General features: G+C 32.1%; 1 protein-coding gene across 2 annotated transcripts in view; it reads left to right on the forward strand.

The window, feature by feature from the left end:
• Positions 1-20,903, forward strand: part of LOC111064078 (tolloid-like protein 1) — a 72,061-nt gene extending 51,158 nt beyond the window's left edge. For both annotated transcript variants that reach the window (XM_039420484.1, XM_039420485.1), the window contains 7 exons: positions 6,457-6,617; positions 7,081-7,089; positions 8,518-8,704; positions 9,756-10,009; positions 11,684-11,897; positions 16,504-16,754; positions 18,020-20,903. In XM_039420484.1, coding sequence (XP_039276418.1) covers positions 6,457-6,617; positions 7,081-7,089; positions 8,518-8,704; positions 9,756-10,009; positions 11,684-11,897; positions 16,504-16,754; positions 18,020-18,193 — 1,250 coding nt within the window. In that variant the 3' untranslated portion in view covers positions 18,194-20,903. The remainder of the gene's footprint in view (positions 1-6,456; positions 6,618-7,080; positions 7,090-8,517; positions 8,705-9,755; positions 10,010-11,683; positions 11,898-16,503; positions 16,755-18,019) is intronic.
• Positions 20,904-21,199: the final 296 nt, after the last annotated feature.

The raw sequence follows: 21,199 nt of genomic DNA on the forward strand, positions 1-21,199 counted from the left end.
TAAAATTCGTACACCCGCTGGTGAATCTAATGGAAAAGGTTGTGTAAATATTAATGTTAAGAATATGCTTGGTGTTGATAAAGATGAAAAATTTTATGTGTATGATTTTAGCGATAATTATGATGTTCTTATTGGAAAGCAAACATTGCAAGGGTTGAAAGCAAAAATTGATTTGGAGACCAATTGTCTCATAACGAAAGATTGCACGATACCACTGTTAGGAATGAATCATATTGAAATCAACAAAGGTTGGAATGAATTGAAAATCAAAACTAATGTTTGCACTCCATCAGATAAGCTATGTGTTGTTAGTATTAAGGAATTGCAGTTGTATAATATTGTAACTGATATTGATAGGAATGGTTTTATTGAGATTGAATATTTTTCTGATTGTGACAAAACGTTGAGTATCGAAACAGTTTCTGTAGAAGAATGTGAATTGTACATGGGTGAGATGATCGATAATCCCCTCTCCATTGACGAAATCACTTCTTTATTGAGAACTGAGCATATGAACTCAGAAGAGAAAGAATGCATTATTAGTACTCTTATGAAATATCCCGAAATAATAAAATTCGAAGGTGATATATTAACTGCTACTAACTTGCTCAAGCATAAAATAGTGACTACAGACGAAGAACCTGTTTATTCAAAAAACTACCGCTATCCTATCTCATTTAGGCAGGATATTAGTAATGAAATAAACAAGTTACTCGAACAAAAGATAATAAGACCGTCTAATTCTCCGTACAACTCTCCCTTATGGGTTGTGCCGAAGAAACCTGATGCTTCAGGAAAACGCAAAGTTCGTCTTGTAGTAGATTATCGGAAATTGAACAACAAAACTAAAGATGATAGATTTCCTCTCCCGAATATTGAAGACTTGTTCTCAAAAATCGGTCGAGCAACGTACTTTTCGGCTATTGACCTTGTTTCAGGATTCCATCAAATTGAAATGGAACCCGAATCAATACCAAAAACAGCTTTTAGTACTGAAAATGGTCATTATGAGTTTCTCAGAATGCCATTTGGGTTGAAAAATGGTCCACCTCAATTTCAAAGGACAATGAACTTGATATTTTGTGATTTACCAAATGTTCTTGTATATCTTGATGATATTATTATTTTTAGTGATAGCTTACAAGAGCACATGAAACACCTGAACGTTGTATTCAAACGATTGAAAACTCATCAACTAAAAATACAATTGGACAAGACCGAATTCTTTAAGAAAGAACTTCTATTTCTAGGTCACATAGTTTCGGAAAAAGGCATTCAGCCTAATCCTGAAAAAGTAAAAGCAATAAAAGATTTTCCCGTTCCACAAACTACTAAACAAATAAAACAATTTTTAGGTTTGGCAGGATACTACAGAAAAATGATAAAAGGATTCGCTAAAATAGCTCAACCTTTAACTAACGCATTGAGAAAAACATCCACTATAAACCCAAAAGATCCTAAATTCATTGAAGCTGTCAATTTTCTGAAAGAAGCAATTACTAACGCACCAATATTGCAGTTACCTAAATTGAATGATCCATATATTTTGACAACAGACGCATCCAATGTAAGCTTAGGGGCGGTCCTTAGTCAAATGACTGACAATAAAGATCTCCCAATTTCATTCGCTTCTAGAACACTCAATCCCGCTGAACAAAATCATTCTACTATTGAAAAAGAAATGTTGGCAATAACTTGGGCAGTGAAACATTTCAGGCCATATTTGTATGGAAGAAAATTCACCCTAAGAACAGATCACAAGCCACTCCAATGGCTTCATTCTCTAAAAGAACCAAATGCTAAATTAATGAGATGGAAATTGTTAATGGAAGAGTATGATTACACCGTAGAATTCATAAAAGGTCGCTCAAATTGTGTTGCTGATTGTCTCTCACGGCCTTTCAATGTAAATATGATGGAAAGTAGTGATGAATTTACAGGTTTTGACGATTCAGAATTATTCCCAGGCTTTCCCGCGGAAAATAATGCGAACAATGCCAATAACAATGATGAGTACGATGACATTGATATCAATGATCTGCTAAGATTCCATAACAATGAAGCTCCTCCGTCGGTGAGTGAAAGTGTATTGAATGATCTTGATGAACAAATTTGTAACAATTCGATAGTTAATGCAAATATTGATAATATTAATGAAAATTATGTGGAAACTGGCAACGAAAACCTTGTAAATAATACTAATAATGATAATGACAATGACTCACTAATGACACAACATTCTCAAGAAAGTTCAGATGATAGAATAGGTATAATGGACGAAAATAGTATCATAAACACTGAAGCAAACCAAATAGTTATTTCACGAGGTAAAGGAAAACCCCAATTCAAAAAGATCTTTAATAAAAACAGAATAATTTTCAAATACAGAGACGCACGTGACATTGGAAACAACGTAGAAGAAATACGAGAGTATTTGAAACCTGATACTGTGTACGGTATAGTATTTTCAAATAAAAGTCCATTGTTTGAAGCTCTAAAAACAGAAATTCTAAGTTCAATGACTAATGAAATTGTCAAAATAGTTCCCAACATAAAATTCCGAATCTACAAAAGAATAAACGCCGACATAACTGATGTAGATGAACAAACAATGATAATAGCTCGATGTCATGAAGACAAAAACTTCCACAGAGGAATTAACGAGAATTATAAACAAATACGTAAAAACTACTATTGGCCCGCAATGCACAAAGACGTAACAGAATTTGTAAATAAATGTGAAATCTGTTTGAAAACCAAGTATGAAAGAAACCCAATTAAAACTAAATTCAAAGTAACTCCCACACCTACTAAACCTTTCGAAAAACTTCAGATTGACACTTTCACGTATAATAATATTAAAATCCTCACAATTGTCGATTCGTTTTCTAAAAGACTTTCCGCCTACACATTGAAATCAGCTAACAGTATCGAAATAATAAAAAATCTAAACAACTATCTTTCAGTTTTCCCAATTCCAAAATGCATTCAAACCGATAACGGATTAGAATTCAACAATGCACTATACAAACAATTCACTGAAATAAATGGTATTGAAACTTACTTCACCACACCTTATCATCCCCAATCTCAAGGACTAATAGAAAGAACACACTCCACAATTATTGAAATTCTACAAGGACTCGAAATTAAATTCCCAAAATATAGTGTTGAACAAAAACTTCGATTAGCTTTGCGAACCTATAACAATTCGATAAAAGATCAATTCAACTTAAGCCCAAATGAACTAACTTTCGGAATTCAGAATTATTTACCAAATAATCAAGATCAGGATAATCCCGCAGTAATCACTGAAGAACTTGCTAATCAATACTTCAAAGAAATACAAGCGTTGAATGATGCCGTTTACAAGAAAATAATCGAGGAAAAAGAAAAACGAACAGAAAAATGTAACAAAAATAGAGAGGAACCACCTGAAATACCAGATAGGATATTCATCAAAAACCCGAAATTTCACAAAAATGTTCCAAGGTATAGCACAGCTACTAAGGAAGGTGATAGGTTCAAATTGAAAAGAAATTTAATCAAAATCCACCCTAACAGAATGAAAAGGCCTCGTAAAAAAGTAAAAGATAATCTAATTGTTGCAGATGAAGGCAATGACCATCCTTCTGTTGTTCCTGATCCCAGCAACGTTGACGTACAGACTGACAGACTTGACAAAGACAGCAGGAATAATTCCGATTAAAATAGGACAATCTATGCTCATTAACGACACATACAAAGTTATCCATTTTACTAACGTGACTGACCTTAAAATACAATCTTTGAAATTACAGACTCATATTAATAATCTGCAAGTCGCTTACATATCCTCTGACATTATTGAATCCTTGAAGAAAATTTCACTCAACCAATATTTTAAATTAGAAATGATTTCTGAAAATAAAAATAAAAAGGTAAAACGTGGACTAATGAACGGATTAGGAAACGCCATATCATGGTTGACAGGACTTATGACTGCTGACGACAAAGAACACCTCGACAAAGTTATTGATAAAATAGAAAATAATGAATTACATCTTGTTAAAAATGAAGAACATAATTTTGAAATGAACCATGAGTTAATTAAGAAATTTAATTTCGATGTTGAGCATATTAATTCAAATAATAAAGCATTAGAAAATATTACTAACGAAACTGCCAATATTGTCGAAAATATGCAAGCTGTTGACTTAATTACTTTGACTATACAATTGTTGGATGATGAAATAAATGATGTTGTTAACTCGTTGATGTATTGCAAAGAAGGGAAACTTCATCCATCAATTTTGAGCTTTGATGATTTTCGTAGGTTAATTAATTATAAGAATTATTCATTAGCTAGTAGAGATTCCAGTATTTTATGGGAAATTAGTAATAGCACTTGTATTTTATCGAAATCTGTTATAACTTACATTATCCATTTACCGAAATTAAACGATTTATTTGAAAAATATGACCTTCTGTCCTATCCTGTTGAAATGGAATCAAATGTTCACACCATGAAATTAAAAGAAAAATCGATATCTGTGTCTCAAAACAAAAAGCTTTGGAAACTGACCAATTGTCAAAAATTCTCTTCTATTTCTTTCTGTACTTCAGGAGAAATTATACATGATAACTGTATTTTGTCTGTAGTAAATAATAAGGATTTGGATAGTTGTGTAAGAATAGAAATAATTAATGATAGACCATTTATGAATTATTTCGAAAATTGTAATTGTATTTTAGGATATAAGTTTGATCAAATTAATATCAATAATGGCACTATAAATACTCCTTCATCTTTCCTTATCAATCTGGATATCAATGATAAAATGACAGATGTAAAATTATCGTTTACTTCAGTTACCACATACGCACAAAAATTAAGTCATGTACCAAATAAAATTCATACTAAACTTATCGATTTGAAAGATGTTAGTGAACTTGATGATATTGAACCTAGAGATTTTGATTTTATAAATTTTGAAGATTCTTTCGTCCTTAAGACACGCCACATTGTATTTTTTGTTTTAAGTACATTTATACTTCTTGTAATTTTGATAATCGTTTATTACAAATTTAAGAAGCCAACCAGTGTACTAAATTACCGAATTGATACACAAGTACCAATATCATCAACCCCTACCATAAGCTATATTGTACCACCTAGAAATTAGATCTAAGTTAGTAAACTTTAATTTGTAACTTCATTTTAATTTTTGTAATTTTTGAGTGTCCCAAATTTATTTTTCGGGACGAAAAAAACTTAAGGAGGGAGGAATTATGTAAACTTAAACAATTGATGTGCTGACTACTATTTTTGTCAGTACCGCTTAGTTTCGCTCTCAGCGCGCTCATTTTAGTTAGTCTACTCCAGCCACTTGATGTGTTAACATGTATTTTTTGCAAATAAAATTTCTTTTTAAAAACTGAGTTTTAATGAACGTGAACGTGTTTTATATATATATATATATATATATATATATTATATATATATATATATATATATAATATATATATATATATATATATATAATATATATATATATAGGATACAATATCATGTTTCCTATAAGGAATTATTAATATTTTGTAGTTTAATATTCAATAATCTCGAGTGCAAAATATTTATCTCAAAACCAAGACAGACATAACATAACTGTAGCTCGTTTTGTCCCATAGGCAATTAAGATTGAAACACTAATCATCTTGGAAAAACGTTATTATTCAAACATCAGGGTTCTTCAGTAATAACATTACGTTTAACTATAATGATTTTTAATGTGAAATAGAAGCGATTTTGTCAGTTCCACATAATTTTAGTGTCATCATAATCTTGGTAATATCGCTCTTATTACACCTTAATATAGAGAAATTCTACAAAATCCTGTGTTCATCGTGTAAATAACAACTTTTCATTGAAATTCATTGCAATATTCAACCATGGAACAATGAGCAGTTCAACGTGTAGTAAGTTAAATTGGATTCATGGAAAAATTCATGATTATCTTGATAATCACTGATTTACATTTTTTCTGACAAATATGCAAGATAATATAGCCTACAAGTATGAAAATCTAATAATCATTTAGCATTGGTACTTGATTTATTCTAATAGAACTACCTACTTCTAATAAAACTCAAATTATTCTATTCAACTTGAAGATTGGGATAATACATTGTGACGAGGTACATTTTCTAATATCATGTCAAACTTTGCCAATAAAGAACTAAATTCAAGGTGATTAGCTATTCAACTTGAAAAATTGGGATAATACAATGTGAAATACTGTTCATTTTTTGATAAAATTTGAAAATTTGCCAATAAAGAACTAAATTTAAGGTGATCAGCTTTGGAGGAGTAACATTCCATCAATTCATTTGAATTGATGAGTTAGATGTGTGAAATCTTATAATCCACAGTACCTACCTACCTTAATTGATTCTACTCAATCTTTTTTCGAATAGATGCTTGCGGCGGATTGTTTGAAGCCCCGAATGGAACAATCACCAGTCCTTCATTTCCTGAGCTCTATCCTGGAAACAAGAACTGTGTTTGGGAGATCATAGCTCCACCGCAATACAAAATAACACTCAACTTCACCCACTTCGACCTTGAAGGAAACAACGTGAGTTTTTATCTATTTCATATTTTATAAAAGTATTCATGAAATACGAATATGACACAATTGCATCAAAGCAACTATGTTACCTACTTCATTTATTTTCCATTGCGTAGGCCTAAGCTCTACTAAAAATTCAATCAACAATAATATATTAATGAGCAGCAAGTATTACATTTGAAAAACATCTTCGTGTCTAATAATATGATAACGACAATATAATTTTGATTTTTCAATCTAACTTATGTGATTTGTAGACTACAAGTTGATGTTGTAGGTAAAATATCTCGTGATAACGATTTCTACCTGAAATTATGGTATTAAACGACAATTTAAACATTCTTGAAAAACTAGTTTTGGTTGCCTGACTGATAAAAATATTGAAATCAATGCTTTAAAAATTATTTTATAGTTGAAATAGTTTAAAACTAGAACACTGCTTGTTATTAATAATTTATTTTCTTTGCAGGTCTACCAGGTGAGTGGAGCTTCTTCCTGGATAACCCAAATTCTAGAAAGAATTATTCAATTTTTGAAAATTCATTGATCAAATCGAATTTTATTGAAACTGAACTTGGATTAGCAATATAGAATCAATCATAATTTTCAGAATCATGTGGAATCTCCAGTATATCTACAAATAGTACATCTACAAATTGTTTTGTCTAAATCCATATCTATTCAGCTCTGTTATGATAATTTATCACTGATATATATTCAGGATGAAATGAATACCCCAGCCAACTATATTACAGTAACTATATTACCCATGGGTAATATGGAAATTGGGTTATATAGTTACTGTACAGTCAACCAGAAAAAGGAAAGGTATTATAAAAAAAAAATTGTTCAAATTCCACTGACTTACTATTTATTCAACTAGAAATGTCCAAATGAATCCATACAGTACCATTTTCAGTTCTGAGCAAACTATCATGTAGGCCTACTGTTTCATTAATATTGATGTCAATGTTGAATCACCTAGGGGAGTATAAAGATTGATTTAAAACCTTCATAATATATGGTTCAAAATTGTAGACTGCAAATTATTTTATTCACTCAAATTGGGGTCTATGAAGTTCATAAGAAACAGGAGTAAATGTCATTAAGTGATGAATTAGAATCACTAAAACAGGAAATAATTATGCTGATAGCGATAGCCTAATATAATTTGATGTTATTTTCTAATATCATTGATGATTTTCATTAATTATCACTATAAATAATAATATCATAATTTATTGTATTCAATATCATCTGAGTATCAACGATGTTTTCCCGTATCTAACAAAACTGTTGCAGTTAAAAAATCAGAGCAATGCTTACATAAAATGTTATACGTTTTCCACGGAACCGTACTAGGTTAATAACGTATATAATTTTCCATATAACATAAAGTAGTGGATTATTTATTTAGCGTAGGCTATGGCAGACAGACAACACGTCGCAGAAGCCCATATGAGTCTAAAATATCTAATTAAGTTGAATGATAAATTTATATTTATTTGTGCAGCGCTACTTGGCTTGAATAGAACTTCTAGTACGGTACCTACCTACCGTATTCTTTACTCTACCAGTAATAATTCTTTCAAAACCCAACAAAAATTTTACACTGAAAAACATTATTCCATCAACATATGAAAGTATCCTTTCTATCAATAAAGCTGGATCCTCACACATCAGTGAACGTGACCGGCAAAGTGAAAATATAATTCTCATGAGTTATAGTTGGACTATTTCCACTCAACCGACGAGCGAGTATGAATCGTTCCATTAGAACTTATAGGAATAATGTTTTCACTGTACACAGTAATCACTGTTTCACTGTAATCATGTTCACCGATACTGATAATGGGAATCCAGCTTCAGTTGCGTTGTTTTCAATGGAGTGTTGTGATTGGTGTAGCAAGAATGTGAATACGACAGCGTGGAGGTGCACAGCAAAATGCGTTCGGACGTCCTGCGACGTCACGGCGTCTTCTGTGGATCGCGGCTGCCTCCGCTTGTGACGTCAGAGAGCAATGCGCTACGCATTGAATTCAGCTCCGATAATTCTGTACAGAGGTCTGGCTTTGCAGCTGTTTTTTTCACAGGTAATGTAACTTTTCAATCTAATTAGGCTATTTTATCTATTTAAGAAAAATCTAAGCTATATTATATTTATTCTTGATAAATCCAGGCTGATTATCTATTTATTATTGATTTTTTTGGCAAAGAGAACTTTTGAATTTATTACCTTGCTGTATTAGCCTACCTACCCAGTGTCACTTCCAATATGCATTCAAGTTCATACAGTTATAATTATATTGGGTTGAAGTTTTTTCAATAGATATTTTCAGTTTTACTTGAAAATATTATTAAACCTTTGAAGGAAGATTTTATTAGAAGTTGCAGTTTAACCAACTGCTCTGGTATATTACTACTGTACAATAATTAAAATATCCAATTAAAGCTACCTATATAGGCTACATAAAACTATAATGACTTCTGCTACTGCAAATATTGACCAAAGAACTAGATAGCAGAAGGAAATTTGATGAATGAAACTGTCATTTTTATTTGATATATTTGAAATAATTTTTATACAAAAAGTTTCAATAGACTCATCTGCTATGTAGGTATTGATCATTATGTTGAGTAATAAATAGAATTATTATAATAAATCATGTCTTGGAGTTGTTTGACGCATACCTATATCGTTAACCTAGCAGGATTTGTATCACATTTCACAATTCGAGTCAAACTAATTTATTTCAGAAGTTCACATAGTTATTATTAGCATAATAAATTGACACGAAACAGCAGGTATGAATTTATTCACTTGATACATTCATTGATACACAATCATTCTTAGCTTACTATGAATCTTCTAACTTGATATTTATAAATATTCCCAACATAATAATTCTGTATGAATTAATACATTCTCATTCTTCACTTATTATATATGTTCTACGGTTGATACATTCATTGATACACAATCATTCTTAGCTTATTATGAGTCTTCTAACTTGATATTTATAAATATGCCTGGAATATTAATTCTGTATGTCCCTGTCACATTCTTCACTTATTAAAAATGTTCTACAGTACCTTGATATGTATAAATATTGTCAACTTATCAATTGTGTCACACGTTGACAGACATGGACGAGTGTGCGACGAACAACGGCGGCTGCCAGCACGAGTGCCGCAACACGATCGGGTCGTACATGTGTTCGTGCCACAATGGCTTCACACTGCACGACAACGGCCACGACTGCAAGGAGGCCGGATGCAAGTACGAGTTGACCGCTCCAGTCGGGGTGGTCACCAGTCCCAACTGGCCCGACTACTACCCGAGTCGCAAGGACTGTGTCTGGCACTTCACCACTACACCCGGACACCGCATCAAAATGGTCAGTCAACAGTCAGCCACGTAATTCTCCCACATAGCTATAAGCTTGTAACGTTGTATATGGAAAACGCATAAAAATTATGCAAATTTATTGACACTATCCTTCGGATAAAATTCGACATTAAAATAATACTTCAGTAAAAACCCCGAAAAATTAGAAGAAATCATCTTATCTTATTCAACTCAATCCTCTATGTGATTCCTTTATGAATAGTTTATTCATTTGTAATTTTTGAGAAATAAATGAAAGCAAAAATCAAATCATCCCATTGTTATTATTTATACTACAGATACAGATGTAATTCTACTCTAGAAATGAAATTCATCTTTGAAAGTAAAAATTGCCAATCACTGACTATAAGGCCCGGTTGCACAAAATCTGTTAAATTTTAGCCGTGATTAAGTGCCTCGAGAATCAATCAGGGAAACCTTTTTTGGTTCCAAAAGCCTACTCTGATTGGCTCTCGTGGATTTAATCAAGATTTAAATTTAACAGGCTTCTGTGCAACCAGGAATATAACTGTTATTCCTCACTGTGGTAATATTACATTTTTATTGTTCACATTTAGTAATTTGAAATAATTATGCCTTCAATACACCATTATTTGTACAGAGTTTGTAATTTTATCTGAATGGAATAATATATTTTTATTGTTTGAATTATTAAAAATACTGTTCTATATTACATTGTTAATTATAGAAGGTCAAGTCAATCAGTGAGCAAATGCTCAGTCAAAAGTAGGGGAATTTGAGAAGTAGAAGGAAATCTTCTAATTATCAGATAAGCACATTTGCACTAGAAACAGAGTAACATATTTACACTAGAAACAGAGTAACATATTTACACTAGAAACAGAGATGTTGTGGAATTTCATATTAAAGTCCAGCAAAAGATATGTTTTCTGTTCCAATTATGTGGAATTGACAATTTCTCCAAAAATAAACCTTAAGTTTTATGAAAAAATTGCAGGCAATTTGAGATGAGTTCATTCATATTCTCCATTACCTTACAATAGCCTATCATGTTATTATCTTAACCTCCTAATCATATATCATTCAAAAAATCTTTAAAAAAACATAATATGGAATTTTACCATAATTTTTTTACCTAGTAAGTAGAAATCAAATGCACTTAATTTTTCCATTTGCTTACTACAATAACAGCTCTGACAGAAAATATGATAACCAAAATTGAAAAATAAATGATAAAATACAAAGACCTTAAAGATGCATAGACTCACATGCAGCGCTAGTGTCGTACTTGGAATTGAAATCCGCCATTGAGGGGGCAACCCATAAGATTATTACTTACCAATGCCACCAATGCCTTTGTGATCTATAGTATTACAAATAAATAATATATAATATCTCGTGCTAAAATACCCCAATGGCGGCCTTCAATTTCAAGTAAGAGCTATCATTGGGAAGGCATAGGCATTGTGGGTCTATATCTCTTTAAGGTCTTTGATAAAATATGATAAATTATCCTTAAGTTTCAGGTAACTATTCCAACGACTACTTTCTTGTGATGGGCATCCTGCAAACAATCAATAACTCTACCAAGTTCCTAATTGTGTACTAAATTTTCATTACTTTACTTTATTGAGTTCAGATACAATTTCGGTTCAATACAAATATGGCAATTGTCTATGTAATTTGATACGGATAATTTCAGATATTCACCGAATTCGAGATCGAGCCTCATCCGGAATGCGCGTATGATCACATCATGATGTACGATGGAGACTCTCCAGATGCCCACACACTGGGCAGATTCTGTGGCTCCAAGATCCCCCACCCCATCATAGCAACTAGCAACCAGATGTTCATGGTCTTCAAGTCCGATGCTTCTGTGCAGAGGAAAGGATTCGTTGCTACTCACACAACAGGTATAAACTTTTTTTTTTTTTTAGCACTACAGCCCAATATGAGCTTTGGCCGCCTCCACTACAGCTCTCCACGCTTCTCGGTCCTCTGTTAATTGTCTCCATCCTCTATATCCCATTTTTTGGAGATCGTCTCTCACTTCATCTTCCCATCTTATTCTCGGCCTTCCTATCTTTCTTCTTGAATGTAGCCTCTCCTTGAATATTATTTTAGGCATTCTGTTTTCGTTCATTCTACAGATATGTCCAAACCATCTAAGCCGCTGTGCCTTAATAAATTTTACAATATTTCGGCCTTTTATCAATGCCTCGAGCTCTGAATTAGTTCTTCTCCTCCACTCCTCTCCTTCTTTAACTGGACCATAAATCTTTCTTAAGATTTTCCTTTCAAAAACGCCTAAATGGTTTTTGTCTTCTTTTGTTAACGTCCAAGATTCACAGCCGTACGTTACAACAGGTCGAATTAGGCTCTCATATATTTTAAGTTTCGTGTTTCTACATATGAGCCTGTTCTTCAAAAGTTTCATGTTACTGAAGTATGCTCTATTTCCAGCCAATACTCTTTGCTTTATGCTGTAACCCATCTTGTTCTCGTTATTTAGTTCAACCCCCAAGTAGCTGAAGTTTCTTACACCTTGAAAGATTTTATTTCCAATTTGGAGGTTTTGTGGAACTCTTCTTGCTTGACTACTTGATATTTTCATGTACCTCGTTTTTCTTTCATTCACTATCAAGCCAATCTTATTCGCCTCTCTTTCTAGCAACAAATACGTTTCCTGTAGGACATCTTTCCTTCTTGCAATTATTGCTACATCGTCCGCATATGCACATACCTGATACATTCGGTGGAAAATATTTCCCAACAGGTATAAACTATTTATTATTAATAAATTGTTACATTACATCACGGTTGAGTATTGGGTACTTACTTGACTGGTGACTTGTCAATCACAAAATATAGTCACAGTAAGCTGATATTGCCTATCACATACCTTCCTATATTAGAGCAGTCAATGAGTTTTGGGTGGAATAGATTTGAGGAGCATTTAAAAGCTGTGCTTTTAGAATTAAGTTTGTTTTTTTGGTTCTCTTAAATTATTTCTTTAATATGTGAATATTTCCTATTTTAGTGATAATAATGTGAAATATTTCTTCTTTGTTTGGTTTTGAAGCATCTAAATCAAATCTACTTTTGTGAAAATAATGAAGGACTAAAAATATTGTGAAGTGAACGACTACAAGACTTAATAACCTATTTGGACTATGTGTAACCTTATCTAAATTTGGGAGAGGAATAGGACAAGGTTATTTCATTTTTCTCTCCCTATTGTTTTGATGATGTACTTGGGTATTCTATGAATCAATAAAGAATGTCAATTATAATCAAAATGGCGAAATGATGCTCGGTGCTCAATAGAGCGGACCACACTAGAGCACAGTTCATTAGTTCATGGAGTATCAGTTACATATTATCATGGTTCTTGATATTTTAGAGCAAGGCTATTATCTATAGAGAGACCTTGATCTCTCTATAGACTTTGCTCATAGCCAATTGCCTACTTATTTAATGCAACATGTGCCTCACCTTTTAAAAGATGATAAAAAAGATAATTTTGAATAAAATTTAGAATATAGAAATAGGCCGACACATCTAGAAAATACCTGAGTCTATACCTAATTCATGCAGGTGAACGGGCTAGAGTCAAGAAAACTTCAATTAATCTTGCCATGCCTGATTTACTAGGTTTCTACTATAAACTAACACTACATTTTGAAATAATTAAAAAAAAAATACAAACAACTTCAATAAACATTGGCAACTAAAATCGAACAACAGAAACAACAATTTCATGTTACTTTGTTGACATTCTTCATCTGATTTGGGGGCGCATTACTATCCCTCATTTAGATAGCAATACGTCACAAAACCAAACAATATCAGTCATGAAATAACAAATTAATTCCAACATGAAATTACTCAAGAAAGAAAAGCCCGTTGAACCCAAATTTCGTCGATAGTAACCCATATAACCCATTTCATAATAATTTTGAATCCCCACTTTTGATTGACATTCTCGAATGAACCTTTTTTTCACTACACTGCACTTTCGTTGGTCTGTGCGTTGCTTTATCGTCGGGGTTACAGTACCTTGTTTTTGGCGGTGAACTTTTACCGGTTGAATTTGGCTTGACGGCGACGTCCTCTTACGTCCCTAGACCTGTCGTCTGAACGGGTGTCTTGAAGCGGTGTTACATAAAGTTGCCGAACCAAAGGGGTGGTACATGAAGTTGGTTTGGGGGCACACATGAACCGCTGTACATAAATGTATTACAGCATTAATTTCTAACTCTTCCTACAATTCATCAAAAGCTAAAACAGGAGTTATCTATTGATTACAATTAATTAAATTCTCTCATTCTATTTGAATCCTCATTTTATATAGATTTTTATCTTTAAACTACTGATTCTTTGTATCAGAATTAATGGATCTTTCTTCACAAATAATTCAAAAGTTCTGTTATAATTTAATAAATTAGCGTTCAGTTAAAAGCCTTAACGCCATGAGAAAACACAGTCAGAAAAATATAAAATTGAGTCTTAAACTCAATATGAACATAATCTTAAAAATTTCATTCCAATTTAAAGGCTATCTTCCTGACTTTCAGCAATACTCTACGATAATATATTTCCAGAAACAATAACTCAAATGTAACGTAACTGAAAACTTTCTATACTTCTTTAGAAAAAAAAATTATAATTATCTCCCATCACTAATAAAATCAAAAGGATTATTCTCAATCAATATTATTAACTTGAAAAATAACAGGCTTGTTAATACAATACTCTTATGGAAGTTTCAATCAATTAAATTCCCTAAATTATATTTTAACCTTATTTTACGTACCTTAGCGGTTATTTGAAGAAACAATTATTCGTACATGATGAAGAAACACAATTAAACTTTTCAGGACATGGCACTACTAGAAAATTTAAACTTTAATAAAAATAAAACTAGCTCCTACATTAACTAATGAAATAAACTTGTAAACCTGCCCAAAAAGGGCGAAACATAATGACTACATCTTTACTCTCGTAGTGCTCCTAGCAAAGTGTCCTCCGAAACGTAATCTGGTCCCGCGGCTGGGGAATCCCCCCCACTACTGTATTTAGAAACAGGTCTCCTATTGGGCGAAGGGAATCAATTTGACCAATCGTCGCATGGCTTCTAGAATCTTTGGACCAAATAGTAACTGCAAAATCGGTAGTTTGTTATAATTTCAATGCTTGCTGTTTTCCAGCTTATCGCACTCCATGTCGCGACAGGAAGGTTAAGTTTTAGAGATAATTCCATAATCTACATTCCTCGACGACTCGGAGCCACAATTTTTAAATATCTATCATGGGAAACTCGAAGTCATGGTCGTTCATAATAGAGAGAGAAAATAATTTATTTCGCTAACTCACTTACAATAATGGCTCTAGTCTATTGCGTATTAAATGTACTATTATAACTTGGGAAAAGGCCTGAATTAAAAATAGTGTTCGGCACAAACATTTCCCCATATGGTTTTTAGAAAATCATAGAATTTTAGAAAACTATTGAAATCGTAATCATAATATGGATGCACTTGTAAAATATTTTGAGTCTTGATCAGGACCTTCCAATATACCTAGGAGGTATATGAGAGGTCCTTGTCTTGATTGTCAATAGGTAGTGAGGCACTGATACTCCACTCCCTTCTTTAACTAGAAAATATAAAATGTAACTATTGTAAAACTTCTTCATATACAATATGCACCCTCTGAATGTGATTTATTCATGTAAAAAAATGAACTTGAAAATGACCTAAGTTATGGTCGAAACTAGTCGTTGAAATATTCAAATCGAAATCAAATAAAAAAAATCAAATCAAAATTTTTATTCACAATACAAACAGTTGAGGGTCCTGCCAAACCCAAAGGTTTTTCGACGGGTGCCCAAAAAAGTATTTCAAAGTATTTTAATAATAAAGGGTACTACAAGTTTTTATATTGTTTTTATTAATTTCTTTATGTAATACATGTAGGTACTTGGTGAAATACATTATACCTTCACAAGAAATTCACTCGCCTCACAATTTGCAGTATAATAGAAATAATACTTGATATAATAAAAGCTCTTCACTAAAAAGTTCAAAAATTGTATTACAGATGGTTAAAAATCAAACTCATCGGCCTGATAAACACATTTGGAAGGAAATACTAGTCTGATACTGAAGAAAATAGTATTTTACTATCTCTGTAAGAACTAAGTCAATTCGTATGGCTTTTTGTTGGTGAGGAGGTGAGGAGTTCCTTACGGAAGGTCCCACATAGCCTGAATATGATCTAATTTAACCCTTTGATGGCTAGTAAATTTGATTGATTCTTTCTCTTGAATTCTTTATTCAAATAAATGAATAAACAAATACATCCTTAAAATATAAATACAATATTGTTTTATAATTTCTATTTTTCCCCCGAATTAATAGGCTACTCTGTGTTCTTTTATAAGCTACCTACCTACTTTGAACTTTGTAAAAACTAACAAAAAAGGTAACTGAAATTCTATTTGTGATACGTTTACAGCATGCGGTGGTCACCTGCAGGCTACAGACAGAGTGAAACACTTCTACTCACATTCGAAATACGGAGACCACAATTACGACAACAGAGCCGGCTGCGATTGGACCATTGAGGCGGCTCCCGGCAAGAATGTGCATCTCACCTTCCTCACATTCGAACTGGAGGACGAACAGGACTGTGGCTATGACTATGTGGAGGTCCACAGCGGCCTCGACTTCAGCGGAGTCTCTTATGGAAAGTTCTGTGGAAACTCGGTAAGATACCGTATTCACTCTGCTTTTATCTCGGATAGGAATAAGGATTTCATTGAAAATTTTCAAGTGTAACTAAAACATTCAGAGCTATAATTGCATATTACATTAAGTTCTTACACTAGAATGAGGACTTGCAGACTCAATTAATTGTGAAAAATATAAAATATTTACTCATTGACTGAAGCATTCGATTGATTGGAGCATGCGATTCGAAAGCATGCTCCAGTCTGTGGGTGAATATTTCATATTTTTGACAACAAATAGAGTCTGCAAGTCATTATTCTAGTTTGAAACTTGATGAAACATAAAACAGTACGTAATGGATAAAGAAATTCAAGACTGTACTTTCTTTTGTGGTTTCCATTACGTTTATTCTTCACCAATTCATACATGAGACTTAATTGTATCTAAAAGAGAAACTCAAATATTTTCATTGGTTAGATAGAAGAAATAATAATCATAACCGCATCGTCAAGTGGAACAGAAACATTCATAGTATTCAAATACGATTTCGTTCTTGCATATAGAATTTTCCCTCAGCAATTGATAAGTTTACTCTGAGACTTGATGAAATTGAGAGTAGAATTACATAGATTTTTGTCTCTCCCCTCAATCTCATCAAGTCTCATGTAAGAGTATTTGCAACTACAATAAATTAACTGTTGAAAATTGTTCCTTTTCTGATTAACAACCTATTGCTATCATTCTTCTCTTATCTATCGCTTCACTCTTTAGTTGATACATTTTTCCATGCATTTGTGGATTATTTATAGAAATTTGGCAATAAATAAATTTGTGATTTCTTGGTTTATTATCTGTATTATACCACTTCAGATCAGTAATAATGCTCCTTATATCTCTTCAATTTCTTATCCATAGTAGTAGAACTCTTTTATTATAATTTAGCAAACTTTAAGGCTTATGTGATTTTCTTGATGATGTAATGAGTAAATTTTCAATTGTTGTGAGAAAATATTCATAAAATTCAAGATGTTTTTTTCACATTCTTCAGCAAATAATATGAACTTATTCTCACCAGTTTGTGCATTTCCACTCCATTTATTATCTTGATCTGTGCATAATACACATTATTCAGTTGAGTATCAGCTTTAACTATAGAAAGAATTCTTCTACAGGATGTCTCCTGTCTGGTATGCCTAGGGTATACAAGATATATATTATTCAATCTCAATCGAAGAAACTCTTTCACATAATTGAATTTTACTCTGAAGATTCGAATTCTCCTATTGTTTTATTTATTTCAGAATCCCACGGAAATATTCTCAGTGGCTGAAGCACTTCTCGTTAGATTTGTCACTGACGATACCATTGTGAGCAAAGGATTCTCAGCGTCTTATGTTGCAGTCAGCTCACAAACCAATGAAGAGATTTCGTTTAAACAGCAGGAGAAGGAGGAGGAGGAAGGAGAAGATTTTTAGATTTCTTACTTTGAACAACTTCCATGATGAGAGAGTATATATTCCAACAGGCTGCAGTCGAAATGCTACAATAGAAAACCTATTATTATTGTTATAGTCTTCGGTAATCTACAAATTTCAAACTCAGATTAAGATGTGAATAATAATGAAGTCCAAGAAACAACATTATTGACAACTTTTCATCACAAACGCTAATAGAATATTGGGTGTTCATTAATTTGTCATGAAAATTCATTTCAATGTTTTTTCCTGAAAGAAAGAACGGCTTTCTTTCAGTTCAAGTAGGTTCGAAATATTTTTTAAATCGAGCTAGGGGAAAATAATATGTGAAGAATATTTGAATTTCAGGAACATACCATTTTTAATCTTGAGAAATCTCCATACTATTATATTAAGTAGGCTAATGAAATTGATTACTTATCCTATTGACTCATGTGAATTATATTATACTTATAATCACTCTCCAGTCTTTAAAATCGATAACTTTAGTACTGTAATTTTACTATATGAGTGATACTCTTTATCACTGTATTTTAACAAACAGATCTTATACCAATAGATATTTCCAAAGAAAGTTTCATAACTATTATATATCAAGGGGTATTGATGCTAATTATTATTTATAATGATAATAATAATGTTGAACGAGTCAAAAGTTTTTCTTGAATAACATTTTGTAAATATTTTTTTCTTTAGATTTATCAATTTTTGTAATGAAAAATTCAGGTGCCATGAAGCATTTTTAGTTTTTATTGGTGCTTAAAATTAAACATGTTCAACAAAATTAATATAATGATTTTTTATTTTCCTGATACTGTATTCATTTTTCATAAATAATAGGTTGAGTTTATCATTTTAAAACTTATTCTTTTGAATTATTTTCTATGTAACGACAAATCTTCTGTATAGAATAACAACATCAGAACTATTCAATCTCTTCCAGTACATATACAGAGTAGGGAGAATATAGTTTGCTTATTTGGATTTCATGTCTAGCTTGTTTCATTTTCAAGATCTGTGTATTATAGGCAAATAACGTTCAGTGTATCAATACATCATGTCTTTTTCTATTGAGTATCCAAGAATTAGCGAACAATAATCCGTTCTACTCTGTATAATCACTGTAAATTATTAAATGATTAATTCATCAGCCTCAAGTTATAGCAACGAAAAACTGTTTTTTGTGAACATTACTCTGTGTAAAATGTTGGGCGTATCAATGTTTATAGAGAATGGTAGAGAAAAGCCGTGACCTCTCGAATGTTCAGATCAAAATGATCATTAGTTAACAGCAAATCAATCCATCATGAATACCTCATCCATTATGTTATATTTTCAAATTAAACTAGAAGCAATTCAACTTAAATCAAAATAACTAACTGAAACTATAATCTTATATGATTATTTGACCAGCAGCTTCTAACAAGAATCAATGTTGAGTCAAAATAAAAAGATGTTATTATTTTATCTATTATCATAATTTTATTAGATATCTATGGAGCTAGAAATTGAAGGTGTACAGTTACAGAGATTAAAATAATTTGCGTAATCCATGGATGAAATTTTAGACCAAATCAGCAAAACTTCTATGAAAATGGACTGAAGTTTTACTGAGTTCATACAATTTTACCTGGTAGCCGGCCAGTCTAGCCGAGACGACTGATGCCCGATTACAACAAGCTCAGTCAAGAAATTTGAATGTAGTCGATCCAGTTACAGTTTATGACGATGATAATGGACATATAATTTCTTTGGCGATAGTTACTATCACCACAGACAAGAAGGCTTAAATCTGTGCTATTACTATTGATAACTCTAGTGCACACTTGTGAAGAGTACCCGGCTTGACCATGTTCAAATGTCTCGACTGAGCTTGGTGAAACAGAGCATTGCACCCTTCAGTCTGCTAGCCTAGCGCTACCTGGTGGTTGGTGGGTTCGAATCCAGCCCGTAGGCGTGAACATTTTGATCATCACATTACCCACGTAAAAGGAAGAATCTCATGTGGGCACCATTCGCAATGCAAAAAATACTATAATTCACCAACAACAATAACAAGGTACTGGTAGCAAAAACAAAACACTGACATTATTTTTTATTCTCAATCATTGCATTAGTTATACCTATTCCATTACCTAGTTATATCTATTCCTATACCTATTCCATTAGGCGGAAAGTTATACCCTACAAGCCCAATATGCAATAATCTGAAAGACTATTCGACAACACAATTTTTATGAGAATCTCTGATTCGGAAATTATACACTAAAGATCCATAATATGCATCAATGTGAATGAGTCTTCGACAACACATATCGGAATCTCTTATTAAAAATATTACATCATTCTATCATTTTATATAAAATATACTCTATGCCTGAATTGAAATCTATAGTATAGAAAGGAATTTATACTTCTAACTATTCACGTTCACAGCTAACTTGCAAAAAGGATCTAAATATTATTAATGTTATGGATAGAGGAGACATAAACTGACCGATCAAGAATATAAAGGAATGAATGTTCTCTTAGCTCAGTCTCATGTTAAGTTTCCATAGCTAGACATTATAAATTATAAATTAATCCTATTTATTTACCATTACAGATTAGGAGTTTTTCATGCATGATAATATAATACAGTATTCACTCAAACATATTCAGGAATAGAATAAATAATACATTTTTGTGATATGAATATTATGAACTATAGGAAAATGTATTGTATTAGACAAACTATCCTTCATAGAATATTCTGTTAATTTGAATGGAACTTTCTCAGAATTATTGATTCAGTGTATTTTTTTGGGTAGGCTACATGAATATTGATTTTCTTGATACATAGTGTTAGGATTTTCATTCATCTCGGATCTTCAAATCTTATTTTTGAAGATATATCAGTTTGATATAAATTACCGTATAGTATTGCTGTCTATACCTGAAAATGATTATTATAAATTATTTTTCCCTGTAATCATTATCACTGTCATTGATTTATCACTATGAATG

The sequence above is a fragment of the Nilaparvata lugens genome, chromosome 2, assembly GCF_014356525.2.
Source record: "Nilaparvata lugens isolate BPH chromosome 2, ASM1435652v1, whole genome shotgun sequence".
In the NCBI taxonomy this organism is placed as follows: Eukaryota; Metazoa; Arthropoda; class Insecta; order Hemiptera; family Delphacidae; genus Nilaparvata; species Nilaparvata lugens.